This window comes from Panulirus ornatus, chromosome 37, assembly GCF_036320965.1.
Source record: "Panulirus ornatus isolate Po-2019 chromosome 37, ASM3632096v1, whole genome shotgun sequence".
Lineage (NCBI taxonomy): Eukaryota > Metazoa > Arthropoda > Malacostraca > Decapoda > Palinuridae > Panulirus > Panulirus ornatus.
The window spans coordinates 25,863,614-25,880,229 of record NC_092260.1 but is presented as its reverse complement, the minus strand read 5'-3'; the positions used below and the strand labels follow the sequence as shown (position 1 = coordinate 25,880,229).

Here is a 16,616-nt window from a genome sequence, read left to right as displayed (position 1 = left end):
TCCACCACCAGCACTGTATCATCAGCGAACAACAACTGACTCACTTCCCAAGCCCTCTCATCCACAACAGACTGCATACTTGCCCCTCTCTCCAAAACTCTTGCATTCACCTCCCTAAAAACCCCATCCAGAAACAAATTAAACAACCATGGAGACATCACGTAACCCTGCTGCAAACTGACATTCACTGAGAACCAATCACTTTCCTCTCTTCCTACTAGTACACATGTCTTACATCCTTGATAAAAACTTCTCACTGCTTCTAACAACTTGCCTCCCACACCATATATTCTTTATACCTTCCACAAGAGCATCTCTATCAACTCTATCATAGCCTTCTCCAGATCCATAAATGCTACATACAAATCCATTTGTTTTTCTAAGTATTTCTCACATATATTCTTCAAAGCAAACACCTGATCCACACATCCTCTACCACTTCTGAAACCACACTGCTCTTCTCCAATCTGATGGTCTGTACATGCCTTCACCCACTCAATCAATACTCTCCCATATAATTTCCCAAGAATACTCAACAAACTTATATCTCTGTAATTTGAGCACTCACCTTTATCCCCTTTGCCTCTGTACAATGGCACTATGCATGCATTCCACCAATCCTCAGGCACCTCACTTTAAGTCATTTTTTTTTTTTTTTTTTTTCAAACTATTCGCCATTTCCCGCGTTAGCGAGGTAGCGTTAAGAACAGAGGACTGGGCCTTTGAGGGAATATCCTCACTTGGCCCCCTTCTCTGTTCCCTCTTTTGGAAAATTAAAAAAAAAAAAATTGAGAGGGGAGGATTTCCAGCCCCCCGCTCCCTCCCCTTTTAGTCGCCTTCTACGACACGCAGGGAATACGTGGGAAGTATTCTTTCTCCCCTATCCCAGGGAAACATATATATATATATAAATATATATATATATATATATATATAAATATATATATATAAATATATATATATATATAGATATATATATATATATTATATATATATATATATTTTTTTTTTTTTTTTTATACTTTGTCGCTGTCTCCCGCGTTTGCGAGGTAGCCGCAAGGAAACAGACGAAAGAAATGGCCCAACCCCCCCCATACACATGTACATACACACGTCCACACACGCAAATATACATACCTACACAGCTTTCCATGGTTTACCCCAGACGCTTCACATGCCTTGATTCAATCCACTGACAGCACGTCAACCCCTGTATACCACATCGCTCCAATTCACTCTATTCCTTGCCCTCCTTTCACCCTCCTGCATGTTCAGGCCCCGATCACACAAAATCCTTTTCACTCCATCTTTCCACCTCCAATTTGGTCTCCCTCTTCTCCTCGTTCCCTCCACCTCCGACACATATATCCTCTTGGTCAATCTTTCCTCACTCATTCTCTCCATGTGCCCAAACCACTTCAAAACACCCTCTTCTGCTCTCTCAACCACGCTCTTTTTATTTCCACACATCTCTCTTACCCTTACGTTACTTACTCGATCAAACCACCTCACACCACACATTGTCCTCAAACATCTCATTTCCAGCACATCCATCCTCCTACGCACAACTCTATCCATAGCCCACGCCTCGCAACCATACAACATTGTTGGAACTACTATTCCTTCAAACATACCCATTTTTGCTTTCCGGGATAATGTTCTCGACTTCCACACATTTTTCAAGGCTCCCAAAATTTTCGCCCCCTCCCCCACCCTATGATCCACTTCCGCTTCCATGGTTCCATCCGCTGACAGATCCACTCCCAGATATCTAAAACACTTCACTTCCTCCAGCCTCTCACCATTCAAACTCACCTCCCAATTGACTTGACCCTCAACCCTACTGTACCTAATAACCTTGCTCTTATTGACATTTACTCTTAACTTTCTTCTTCCACACACTTTACCAAACTCCGTCACAAGCTTCTGCAGTTTCTCACATGAATCCGCCACCAGCGCTGTATCATCAGCGAACAACAACTGACTCACTTCCCAAGCTCTCTCATCCCCAACAGACTTCATACTTGCCCCTCTTTCCAAAACTCTTGCATTTACCTCCCTAACAACCCCATCCATAAACAAATTAAACAACCATGGAGACATCACACACCCCTGCCGCAAACCTACATTCACTGAGAACCAATCACTTTCCTCTCTTCCTACACGTACACATGCCTTACATCCTCGATAAAAACTTTTCACTGCTTCTAACAACTTTCCTCCCACACCATATATTCTTAATACCTTCCACAGAGCATCTCTATCAACTCTATCATATGCCTTCTCCAGATCCATAAATGCTACATACAAATCCATTTGCTTTTCTAAGTATTTCTCACATACATTCTTCAAAGCAAACACCTGATCCACACATCCTCTACCACTTCTGAAACCACACTGCTCTTCCCCAATCTGATGCTCTGTATATATATATATATTTTTTTTTCACACTATTTGCCATTTCCCGCGATAGCGCAGTAGCGTTAAGAACAGAGGACTGGGCCTTTGAGGGAATATCCTCACTTGGCCCCCTTCTCTGTTCCTTCTTTTGGAAAATTAAAAAAAAGAAAAAAAAAGAAAATGAAAGGGGAGGATTTCCAGCCACCTGCTCCCTTCCCTTTTAGTCGCCTTCTACGACACGCAGGGAATACGTGGGAAGTATTCTTTCTCCCCTATCCCCAGGGAAAAATATATATATGTATATATATATATATATATGTGCATATGAGTGGATGGGCCATTCTTCATCTGTTTCCTGGCGATACCTCGCTGATGCAGGAAACAGCAATCAAGTATAATAAATAAATAATATCAAATATATAAATATATATATATATATATATATATATATATATATATATATATATATATATATATATATATATATTATATATATATGAACATACTGGATCAGTGCGTTTGATGTTATCGATGCAGATGAGACATATGAGAGCACCAGTCTTGAAGGCTTCCTGGAGGTATTGCTGAGTGCAACTCTGGTCCTTCTCTCTTCCATATGCTCCATATACATGCTCTACAGAAGTGTAGACAAATCAATGAACAGTAAAGCCTCAAAGCTAGTAGATTTACTATGACAACAAAATTCTATACACTCTAAGTGAACACTTACCGCCATTCCTAATCAAAGTTATACAAAAGTTTCTTCATTAAAAATGACACCAATAGGATATCAACACCCCTATTAACATAAATCCCACTAAAGAGCACTTGTTTTATCGCTTAATAATCTACTAAAATTCTGTGTACCATATTTTCATGACACATTAACTAATCCCTTGTTACTTTTGTCACCAAGCATAAAACAAAACTGTATTCAAAAGGACATATTATCTTTTTATATCTCATACTCTAACAACACAAATGAATGATATAAAAATCCTTTATCCACACAGCTTATCCCCAGATCTTTAACACAGACTCTTTCACTGACAAACCACATTCTCAAATTTACACCTGTACTCTATGTCCTTACACATTACCCACAATGTTCCTCTAAATTTGTTCCCACTCACTGTACACAAACATAATCTCAGTCACTTTCTACACATTCAATCCTCCTATATATTCATTTATTTATTTATTATACTTTGTCGCTGTTTCCCGCGTTAGTGAGGTAGCGCAAGGAAACAGACGAAAGAATGGCCCAACCCACTCGCATACATATGTATATACATACACGTCCACACACACACCTATACATACCTATACATTTCAATGTATACATATAAACATACACAGATATATAAATATATACACAGGTACATAGTTCATAATTGCTGCCTTTATTCATTCCTGTCAAGACCCCACCACACTTGAAATGACACACCCCTCCCCCACACACGTGCGAGGTAGCGCTAGGAAAAGTCAACAAAGGCTACATTCGTTCACACTCAGTCTCTAACTGTCATGTATAATGCACCGAAACCACAGCTCCCCTTCCACATCTAGGCCCAACAAAACTTTCCATGGTTTACCCCAGATGCTTCACATGCCCTGGTTCAATCCACTGACAGCACTTCGACCCCGGTATACCACATCATTCCAATTCACTCTATTCCTTGCACGCCTTTCACCCTCCTACATGTTCAGGCCCCAATCAATCAAAATCTTTTTCACTCCATCCTTCAACCTCCAATTTGGTCTGCCACCTCTCCTTGTCCCCTCCACCTCTGACACATATATTTGTCAATCTTTCCTCACTCATTCTCTCCATGGGACCAAGCCATTTCAATACACCCTCTTCTCTCTCTCAGCCACACTCTTTTTATCACTACACATCTCTCTTACCCTATCATTACTTACTCGATCAAACCACCTCACACCACATATTGTCCTCAAATATCTCATTTCCAATACATCCACCCTCCTCCGCACAACCCTATCTATAGCCCACGCCTCGCAACCATGTAACATTGTTGGAACCACTATTCCTTCAAACATACCCATTTTTGCTTTCTGAGATAATGTTCTCGCCTTCTATACATTCTTCAACGCTCCCAGAACTTTCACCCCCTCCCCGACCCCGTGACACACTTCTACCTCCATGGTTCCATCCACTGCCAAATCCACTCCCAGATATCTAGAACACTTCACTTCCTCCAGTTTTTCTCCATTCAAACTTACCTCCCAAATGACTTGTCTCTCAACCTTACTGTACCTAATAACCTTGCTCTTATTCACATTTACTCTCAGCTTTCTTTCACACACTTTATCAAACTCAGTCACCAGCTTCTGCAGTTTCTCACACGAATCCACCACCAGCACTGTATCATCAGCGAACAACAACTGACTCACTTCCCAAGCCCTCTCATCCACAACAGACTGCATACTTGCCCCTCTCTCCAAAACTCTTGCATTCACCTCCCTAAAAACCCCATCCAGAAACAAATTAAACAACCATGGAGACATCACGTAACCCTGCTGCAAACTGACATTCACTGAGAACCAATCACTTTCCTCTCTTCCTACTAGTACACATGTCTTACATCCTTGATAAAAACTTCTCACTGCTTCTAACAACTTGCCTCCCACACCATATATTCTTTATACCTTCCACAAGAGCATCTCTATCAACTCTATCATATGCCTTCTCCAGATCCATAAATGCTACATACAAATCCATTTGTTTTTCTAAGTATTTCTCACATATATTCTTCAAAGCAAACACCTGATCCACACATCCTCTACCACTTCTGAAACCACACTGCTCTTCTCCAATCTGATGGTCTGTACATGCCTTCACCCACTCAATCAATACTCTCCCATATAATTTCCCAAGAATACTCAACAAACTTATATCTCTGTAATTTGAGCACTCACCTTTATCCCCTTTGCCTCTGTACAACGGCACTATGCATGCATTCCACCAATCCTCAGGCACCTCACTTTAAGTCATTTCTTTTTTTTTTTTTTTTCCAAACTATTCGCCATTTCCCGCGTTAGCGAGGTAGCGTTAAGAACAGAGGACTGGGCCTTTGAAGGAATATCCTCACCTGGCCCCCTTCTCTGTTCCCTCTTTTGGAAAATTAAAAAAAAAAAATTGAGAGGGGAGGATTTCCAGCCCCCCGCTCCCTCCCCTTTTAGTCGCCTTCTACGACACGCAGGGAATACGTGGGAAGTATTCTTTCTCCCCTATCCCCAGGGATAACTTTAAGTCATACATACATTAAATATCCTTACCAACCAGTCAACAATACAGTCACCCCCTTTTTTAATAAATTCCACAGCAATACCATGCCTTGCCAGCTTCCATCTTCTGCAAAGCTTTAACTACCTCTTCTCTGTTTACCAAATCATTCTCCCTAACCCTCTCACTTCACACACCTCCTCGACCAAAACATCCTATTTCTGCAACTCTATCATCTAACACATTCAACAAACCTTCAAAATACTCACTCCATCTCCTCACATCACCACTACTTATCATCACCTCTCCATTAGCCCCCTTCACCGATGTTCCCATTTGTTTTCTTGTTTTACTCACTTTATTTACCTCCTTCCAAAACATCTATTTATTCTCCCTAAAATTTAATGTTAACCTCTCACCCCATCTCTCATTTGCCCTCTTTTTCACCTCTTGCACCTTTCTCTTGACCTCCTGCCTCTTTCTCTTAAACATCTCCCAGTCATTTGCACTACTTCCCTACAAAAATTGTCCAAATGCCTCTCTCTTCTCTTTCACTAATAATCTTACTTCTTCATCCCACCACTCACTACCCTATCTAATCTGCCCATCTCCCACACTTCTCATGCCACAAGCATCTTTTGCACAAGCTATCACCGCTTCCTTAAATACATCCCATTCCTCCCCCACTCCCCTTACGTCCTTTGTTCCCACCTTTTTCCATTCTGTACTCAGTCTCTCCTGGTACTTCCTCACACAAGTCTCCTTCTCAAGCTCACTTACTCTCACCACTCTCTTCACCCTAACGTTCTCTCTTCTTTTCTGAAAACCTCTACAAATCTTCACCTTCACCTCCACAAGATAATGATCAGACGTCCCTCCAGTTGCACCTCTCAGCACATTAACATCCAAGTCTCTCTTTCGCATGCCTATCAAGTAACATGTGATCCAATAACGCTCTCTGGCCATCTCTCCTACTTACATACGTATACAATCGCATGTTTACCAAATGGCGTCCTAACTAAGCCTCTTCGTTGTATATCAACTGACTGTTATATTTCTCTCTTGTGTCTCCCCTGATGATGTGATTATTACAAGAGTGTGCACTTGGGAACTTATCGTGTTTCATTTTCCCCGAGGACTCATAGGAATATCTTGATCACAAGCAAAATTATGATCCTTTCCAATATATATATATATATATATATATATATCATTCCATGAATAAAAGCAGCAAGTATGAATTCTGTACATGTGTATATATGTATATGTCTGTTTATACGTATGTCTATGTACATGTTGAAATGTATAGGTATGTATATGTGCATGTGTAGACATGTATGTAAATACATGTGTATGTGAGTGAGTTGGGCCATTCTTTCGTCTGTTTCCTTGCGCTACCTCGCTAACGCGGGAAACAGCGACAAAGCAAAATAAATAAATAAATAAAATAAATATATATCATGTCAAACAATCCATCAAAAAGCATTCAAATAAAGTTCCATATCAAAGGTAACTAGCAAAAGGTAAGTCACATGGTACAGATGGGGTTATACTTCAGTGGTTAGGAAATTGTTTGACTGGCTATAAATAGAGAGCAATGATTAATGGTCAAGCTTCTGAATGGTTAGACATAATAACTGGTGAGCCACAAGGACCAGCTGATTCTTGGGACTTGTCCTCTCTCATATATCTATCTATCTATCTATATCTCTGATGCCCATTCCCTCAGGGAACTCCCCATGAAGAGGTAGCAAAGGTAAAAGAGTCTTCACTTATCTCTGTCCTTACATGCCTTTCTCATATATCAATGATACCGAAACTGGAAAATACAAAAATTTGCAGAGATGACAACAAGCTGGGATATAAATCTACAACAGAAAGTGGATGTTTGCAGCTTCAAACTGATGGATTGAGCTCATAGGTGGCAAATCAATTCTAACATCAATTGGTGTAAAGTTTTAAACATCAGTAGTGAAAACAAGAAGGCAGGCTAGCATGAATTCTGTTGAACAACAAATGGCAAATGAGGAGATAAACTTAGGAGTAATAATCTCTGGTGAGCGAATGCCAAGTAAGCAGTGTACTGGAGCAGTAAGATGGAGGAAAACAAAATTCTTGGATTCAATTGTAGGGTTTCTGAATCTAAGCAATGTTGTAAAGACACTCTTCCAGAAGCTAGAGTATTATTATGCAATAATATAAAGCTACTAATTATTTCCCTTCACTAACTGAAAATGCACATTATTCTATGCTTGGACGGCACACTCACCAAGAATGCTGTCCTCCTCAAGGTCTCCTTCATCCTCATCATCTTCTGAATCTTCAAACTGGTGCGAGGCAATATAGCGCTCTACTGATTCCTGTATCTCTTTGCAGGCAGCAGCAAACTTTCTTTCACCAATCCTGTGAGAACATTTACAAAACTACATTATATATATTTATTTATTTTGCTTTGTCGCTGTCTCCCGCATTTGCGAGGTAGCACAAGGAAACAGAAGAAAGAAATGGCCCAACCCACCCCCATACACATGTATATACACACACGTCCACACACGCAAATATACATACCTATACATCTCAATGTACACATATATATTCACACACAGACACATACATATATACCCATGCACACAATTCACACTGTCTGCCTTTATTCATTCCCATCGCCACCTCGCCACACATGGAATACCATCCCCCTCCCCCCCTCATGTGTGCGAGGTAGCGCTAGGAAAAGATAACAAAGGCCCCATTCATTCACATTCAGTCTCCAGCTGTCATGCAATAATGCCTGAAACCACAGCTCCCTTTCCACATCCAGGCCCCATACAACTTTCCATGGCTTACCCCAGACGTTTCACATGCCCTGATTCAATCCACTGACAGCACGTCAACCCTGGTATACCACATCGATCCAATTCACTCTATTCCTTGCCCGCCTTTCACCCTCCTGCATGTTCAGGCCCCGATCACTCAAAATCTTTTTCACTCCATCTTTCCACCTCCAATTTGGTCTCCCACTTCTCCTCGTTCCCTCCACCTCCGACACATATATCCTCTTGGTCAATCTTTCCTCACTCATTCTCTCCATGTGCCCAAACCATTTCAAAACACCCTCTTCTGCTCTCTCAACCACGCTCTTTTTATTTCCACACATCTCTCTTACCCTTACATTACTTACTCGATAAAACCATCTCACACCACACATTGTCCTCAAACATTTCCAGCACATCCACCCTCCTGCGCACAACTCTATCCATAGCCCATGCCTCGCAACCATACAACATTGTTGGAACCACTATTCCTTCAAACATACCCATTTTTGCTTTCCGAGATAATGTTCTCGACTTCCACACATTCTTCAATGCTACCAGGATTTTCGCCCCCTCCCCCACCCTATGATTCACTTCCGCTTCCATAGTTCCATCCGCTGCCAGATTCACTCCCAGATATCTAAAACACTTTACTTCCTCCAGTTTTTCTCCATTCAAACTTACCTCCCAATTGACTTGACCCTCAACCCTACTGTACCTAATAACCTTGCTCTTATTCACATTTATTCTTAACTTTCTTCTTTCACACACTTTACCAAACTCAGTCACCAGCTTCTGCAGTTTCTCACATGAATCAGCCACCAGCGCTGTATCATCAGCGAACAACAACTGACTCACTTCCCAAGCTCTCTCATCCACAACAGACTTCACACTTGCCCCTCTTTCCAAAACTCTTGCATTCACCTCCCTAACAACCCCATCCATAAACAAATTAAACAACCATGGAGACATCACACACCCCTCCCGCAAACTACATTCACTGAGAACCAATCACTTTCCTCTCTTCCTACACGTACACATGCCTTACATCCTACAAAACTACATATGTGTGAATAAACCACGAGGCTACATACACTTCAATCACCCCACATAAATGAGAACTTAGTTCAAGATAAAAGACAAACTATTATTTGGCATGGATGAATTTGTGCAAACCAAAGTACTTCAAACAAACTCCTGCATGCCATTTTATTTCACTTCTTGAAAAGTTTTTTGATAGACAAGCAATTCAAAGCGGAAAAGATGAAAGCTAACAAGATGCTAAGAGTAGATTATCAGACAATTCCTTACAACCTTTAAAAATGATCATAACAAGTCATAGTAACAATATAAAAAAGGTAGGCAAGAGGATAGATAAGTATTTCCAGTTATAAGATACTCCTAGTCATAAAAATTTCCTCTGGATTTGTAAGAGTACTTCTCTCTCTTCTAAGATGCAAAATGCTCTTACATCTTTGATTTTACATTTACAGGACTGGAAACTGGAAAAAGAGAGACAGACCTGATACTACTAATCTAAAATCAAATATTACCCTGCTTCCTAGTTCAAAGTGCCCTTCTCCACAAGATCATAATTTGGATTTCTCTGAGCAAGCAAACTTCATAGTTCAACTCATTTTGAGCGACCTAAAGTACCAAAACAGCTGAACTGAAGGAGTGTTCCATGAAGTACTTGTGTCATCTGCAATGCAGCCTGGTGAATGAAATAACAAAGGGGGCAAATAAAGTTAAGAAAATATAAAAAACATATGTATGAAGTTCAAAGTCTAAAGGCAGAATTTCTATCAAGTTATAAACCAGGTAAAGTTCCAGATAAGTCTTTTTTATTGAAGGCATAATTCAGGCAAAACTCAGAGTTCTGGGTCTCATGTCATTTAATTACTTACATGCTGGAAAGCAAATGCATAAAGTTTCATGTGTATATGAATTAAACTTCTAAAGTTATGGCCAAGGTTAATCTGCAGGTTAAAGTGCGACACTGGATAGATGATGAACAGACCAATGGATGGATGACAATAATGAACAATGTCATCCCAAAATATCTACCATGCTGAGCTGGTGACACATAAAGGAGAGATGTTTCACTAATGACAAACTAGCCCATCCTTAAGCACAATACATTAACTGTAATTCTACTAAGGCTTCAGCTAGCAGTACATTCAACATTCCATAATGACTTGGGAAATCCACCTCATTCTCTACAAAAGATAGGATGAGTTTTGTTACAAGAGAGATACCCAGCTCCTGGATGAATAGCCTAATCATGCCCATACCAAAAGCAAGTCAACCAATCATCTTTTACAATGAATCAATGATCCTTTCTCATCCAACCTATTTTCTCTTATGGACAAAAAAGGAGTACATCATCACATTACCATAATGAACAAGATTACACCACCTTTCTTTACCTAAAAGCTGCTTTAGACACTGATCTCCACGAGATAACCATCCATTTTGTTAGAAGAACATTGAAAAGAAATTAGGAGCTTGAACTAAGTAATCCACAAAGTCATGAATTTAGACCCATCTTTTTTGAAGTCTTAATTCATTCCCTTCCTCAGCTCATGCCTAAGAAAAACAAACACCATATACTTGGCTATGGTCATGACATCATAAACCAGTTTATTATTATGATATCCTCACTATACTAAACCATGTATCATACACTTCTGGCTGGCAAGGACTTATAACCTCTTCAGAAAAAAAATGTGACACCCCCTAAAGGGTGCAGTCACTTGGAACATCGAACAGAACAATGTATCACACAACGAACAAGTAAGAAGGTATTGTTACCTTAGTTCACATGTACCACTCTACAAAATTAGTAACTAGATTCATTCATCAATATAACTGAAGTCTCAGAGCACTTCAAGTTGTAGCTGACTCTCATTTTCCTTGTTAACTGCTTTCATTTGTAGGAATAAAAAGGTTTTCTTACATTCAAAATTTGTTTTCATATCACTTTAAGAACACAATATACTACCTAATAAGTGGTTCACCTGCCATTTCTTATGGATGATCACATTTAACACATACATGAAAAGTATTTCCTCCTGCGTCAGAGCGATCTTCTTCTATAACAACCCCTGAATATCATGTAATCTCCAAGAGTTTCCATTTTGCCATCAACACTAAAAGTTCTAACAATACAGCAATACAATCTACTACATATAATTCTTACAAGCTCTTTTTATTCTAACCATAAAACTGTATTCTACACAGTAAGTCCCCTTTCTTAAAACAGGTATACCAATTTCATTCATCAATATTCAATTTTCTTTTCTGACATGGTGATAATGCCATTATTACCCATTCATTCACATGAAATTTCTGTTTATCAATCCTTTCCAGCATTCTTTACTAAAATTCTTTCATAGCAGTCAAAACATTTGTCTTTTTATACAATTTGAATGGAAAAAACTAGTAACTCACTTTGTTTCCTGTGTGTGGATATTCTTCTGAGATACCAGCAGGTTACCTCTGCCACCACCTGCCTTACCAAGTGTAGGCTGATGGTGCTTTGGAGTGGAAGCAGAGCTGGTATGTGCCCAAAAACCTTCACTGGCTGTAAAAGACTCCATTTCATGCTTTGAGCTTCCCCATTCTCTTCCACCATCACCTCTACCTCTTTTCTTTCCTCTTCCTCTTCCAGAGCCTCGATCCCCCATCTGCATATTGGAATTGAAAGAAACATTCAGCTGCTTTATGAAATCAATCAAATTGAATGAAAAGAAAAACTTAGCTGCTTTACAAAATCAGTCAAAATACAGTCCAAGCAAACAAATATATATATCATTACACTATCACATAATCACAAGGAACACAGGGTATGGCTGCCTTATTGAATATCACAAAACACTGATTTTAGGAGAAATAGTACAACTTCCTAAAAGCCTATAGAAAAATACTATTAAGCATGTAAATACTGGTCCGTCTCCAACAATAGTTTTATCAAAGAAAGTGAAAACCACCACAAGGCATTAATAATAAAACTGACTTAGATTTAATGCATACAATGCGTTTTTACCAATTTCCAAAAAAAAAAATGAATGAAAAAAATCATTACAATTATTACTCAATATCATTCACAAAATATATGTGGAAGAAGCTTCATATATATATATATATATATATATATATATATATATATATATATATATATATATATATATATATATATATATATATATATATATATATGGGGGGAATAAGTTATCAAATGCGATGAAGTGTTTTATTAAGGAAAGCAAGGAATGTGTGTGAATAGTAAAGAGACTGGGGTGTGGTTCTTTGTGAAGATGGATCTGCATTAATGATGTGATGTCACCATGGTTGTTTAATGTTTATGGACAGGGTGGTGTGGGAAATAAATGTGAATGCAAGGATCTTGTAAGGTTGTAAGGGCAGACCTACTGCAGTATGTTTAGGATATGATTTGACAAATACTTCATGTAAATAATTGACATCATTTGTTCTATACACATAAAGTTTATGGGCATTTCTATGTAAATCATATGATTGCTTTTCTACTCTTACCACATTAATCTTTGTTTCTAATTTCTTCTGCCATCAAAAACAGCCTCAAACGGATCTAAAGTCTGTTGCTGTCTGCTTTTCTTTGAATTCATTAGTTCTATGATAACTTCATATTTTGCTCACTCTTGGATATGCTTTACCAACTAATGTTTCAACTTCCCATTATTCCCTTAAGCTTTGCAGCCCTACTCTCTACCAATTAACTATTATAATAAGATATAATGCTCTAACGTTTTGTCTCATTCTGTTCTCCACATACTATATTACCATTGATAAACATCATCTACATTCAAAAGTTAATATGACAGGCTCTGTAAAATGTACTTTACCAAATCAATTGTAAAATATAATTTACCACATCAATCATTCTGGAGACAAAAAAAAATAAGTTACCAACAGCAACCTTACCGTCTGGTTTGACTTAGTTAGGTTTGGTTATGTCAAGTTGTTACTGGAATTTGAGACGGTTTTTCAGAATCAAGTAAATACACTCAATGTTTACACTCATGTTTCCCTAAAGATGACTTGGGATTTGTGATGTATCGGCTTTTCCTCATAGAACAATAAAGCGGCTGTGACATAGAGACTTAGGGTAGGCAATGTCCTCTCCACCCCTTATCAGACTAAATGTTTTGTAATTTCTCGCACAATCATACCTCAGTTATATAAATAGTCTGTGCTATACACCATACGTCACTATATAATAATGCTCAGGTTATGACAGCCACCAACTATAGTGCTTCATTCTCCCATTAACTCCAACTTCGTTGCTTCTCATGAAATACTGTCGACACGTCTGGTGGTAAGTTGGTAACTCTGATTGGTGCACTGACACACACACAGATACACACACACATACACATATATACACACATCCACACTAAATCCACCGATCACCTACCGAACTTGTTAATATTGAGGAACATGTCATTCATGTAGAAATGAAAAAATATCAATCAGTACTCTTGATAAAACGTTCTATCACAGATGTTGATTTTACATGATAAAGTACGAAAATGCTATAATGTCAGAGCAAGGCAATATTCTTAAAAACGCTGAAAGGTATGTTTACAGTACTTATGTGTATGACCGTTGTCAGCTTGAGGTAATTAATGAGAATATTGGTGATTTATTTTCTATATATATATGATCATCAAAGTAGCACATAATGGCAGGAAAACACAAATACTTTGATGGGTCAAGGACCATTACGTCCACTTAGAAAGTGCATGGTCCACACACGCGCATGGGCAAGGGCTATTAGTAATGTATCTACACATACATAAATGAGGCTTGGGGCATAAGTGCAGCTAGATAGTGTATAGTCTACACATACCCAGATGGATTAAGGACCATTACGTGCAATTACAAAGTGTATGGTGTACACATACACGCATTGGGTAAGGGACATTAGTGCACTTACACACATACACGAATGAGGTAGGGCCATTAGGTGCAATTTGAAAGTGCATGGTTTACACATACACGGTTGGGGCAAGGGCCGTTTGTGTAGTTAAAAAGTGTATGGTCAACATAAATGAATTGGATAAGGGTCAAAAGTGCAGTTAGACGGTGTATAATATACACTTACACGAATGGGGATAAGAAAGTGTATACTTATAGAATTATCTTGAATATCTTAAGTTGCTGGTGGTCGGTGGCTATAACTTAACATCGACAGCCTTTAAAACCCTGTATGATGATAAGTCTAAAGCCCTAATACTGTCTAATAGATCGATGGTGCCTCACAAGTGAGAAGTAGGTGGTTGGTACGTACTACCGCCTAGGTATAGGAAGTTATCGGCGGCGGCGGCGGCACAAACTTAAACAGTGACTGTCAAGTTCCCGTCTCTAGCTCAGGTTATTTCTTCTTTCGGCCTCACTTAGAAGTAGGGTGCTTGCAGTAAATCCACATCCAACGTCTCTGTACCTCTTCAGCTCACCTATGTGCAGTTTTCAACAACAAATGTGACCATAAGACGGTCAGTAAGCGGTGGTCAATGAGCCACGCGAGGCCTTATCTTTCCTCTGTAATATGTATCCTTCACGATTTATATAAGTACCAATGAGTCATTGGTCCTTAAACCCCTCTTCCACCCTATGACTCACTTCAGCACAATCTGCTACGATGTCAACCTCCAGGTACCTAATGCACTCCTCTTCCTCTGGGTCTTCCCTATTTGAAGTCGCACTCAGGCTATTCTCTTTTTTACCCCCTACTGCGCCTTATTACCTTTTTTTTTTTTGGGGGGGGGTGGAGGGGATTTAACTTTTAGCTTTCCTCCTTTAAACGCTTCCAAACTTTGCTCGAAAGGAATGTACTATTGGTAGTTCAGCGTAGGAGGAGGGAATAGTATAAGGTGTGTAAGCAAGGAGAGTGGATGAACATTCTGGATGAAAGTTGAGTGAAAAGTTTAGGAAAAATTAAAAAAAAACTGTACTGAAAGGTGAAAAAGGAAAGATGTGAATGTAGGAGTGGAAAGGAATGTACTATTGGTAGTTCAGCGTAGGAGGAGGGAATAGTATAAGGTGTGTAAGCAAGGAGAGTGGATGAACATTCTGGATGAAAGTTGAGTGAAAAGTTTAGGAAAAATTAAAAAAAAACTGTACTGAAAGGTGAAAAAGGAAAGATGTGAATGTAGGAGTGGAAATTTTACTATGAGAGGTAAAGAAAGGGAGTTACTGAATCAAAAGGAGGAAATAAAATGAAGATGGGAAGAGTATTTTGAGGAAATGACATATGGGAAAATGAAGCAGCAGTTGTTACACACGTGGGTATGGAGGATGGAAGAAAAGGATACAAGTGTAGGGGCCTCGAGCAAGAAGGGAGGTAAAAAGGGCAGTAATGAGGTTGAAGGTAAGAAGGACACTTGGAGTGGATGGGATTATGGGTGGCATGTTGAAGTGCGGAAGAGATAGTGTGTTACAGTGGGTGCATTTGATATGTAATTTAGCATGGAAACAGGAGAGCCATTATTGTTCCTTCACTCACAGGAAAATGTGCTAAGGATATATGTAGCAATTATATGGGAGTAAGTCTGTTAAGTATACCAGGAAACGTGTAAGCAAGGGTGTTGATTGACAGTGATGAGTGAATGAATGCAAATTAGAGGGTCAAAGGGGTTTTAAGAGGTAGGGGATATGAGGATAAGATTTTTCTGGTGAAAATGACTGTGGAAAAAATATTTTGCAAAGTTAAGAAGCTCTGTGCAGCTCTTATTGATCTGAAGAAGGTGTATGACAAAGTTAAAAGGAATGCTTTATGGGATGTATTAAAGATATATGTGCTGGAAGAACAACTGTTGGATGGTGTGAAAGCCTTCTGTTGAGAAGCAAATACATGTGTAAATGTACATATACATATACATATACATGTACATGTACATATACATATGGGTGATTGAAAGTAAATGTGAATAAGAGTAAAGTAATGGTGTTTGAAAGGAAATGGAGTGAAAGTATAAATTTTGCAAAGCCCCATAGAGTGAAAGAAACTGCACTAAACTATGTTATAGATATGGAGGGAAAAAGATTAGTAGAGGTGAGAGTATTTGAATATTTGAGAGCTATCCTAGGTATGGAAGGAGAGATATGGGAGAGCA

General features: G+C 39.0%; 1 protein-coding gene across 3 annotated transcripts in view; it reads right to left on the bottom strand.

Moving 5' to 3' along the window:
* LOC139760617 (NF-X1-type zinc finger protein NFXL1-like) overlaps positions 1 to 13,865 on the bottom strand; it is a 43,388-nt gene extending 29,523 nt beyond the window's left edge. Inside the window, exons 1-4 of one of the 3 annotated variants that reach the window (XM_071684006.1) lie at positions 13,671 to 13,865; positions 11,911 to 12,146; positions 7,917 to 8,050; positions 2,907 to 3,034 (exon numbers count right to left, since the gene is read on the bottom strand). In XM_071684006.1, the coding sequence (XP_071540107.1) occupies positions 2,907 to 3,034; positions 7,917 to 8,050; positions 11,911 to 12,146 (498 nt within the window). In that variant the 5' untranslated portion in view covers positions 13,671 to 13,865. Of the gene's footprint in view, positions 1 to 2,906; positions 3,035 to 7,916; positions 8,051 to 11,910; positions 12,147 to 13,422 lie in introns of all 3 variants that reach the window. The other 2 variants (XM_071684007.1, XM_071684005.1) reach the window with 2 other exon arrangements.
* Between the last annotated feature and the right edge of the window lie 2,751 nt (positions 13,866 to 16,616).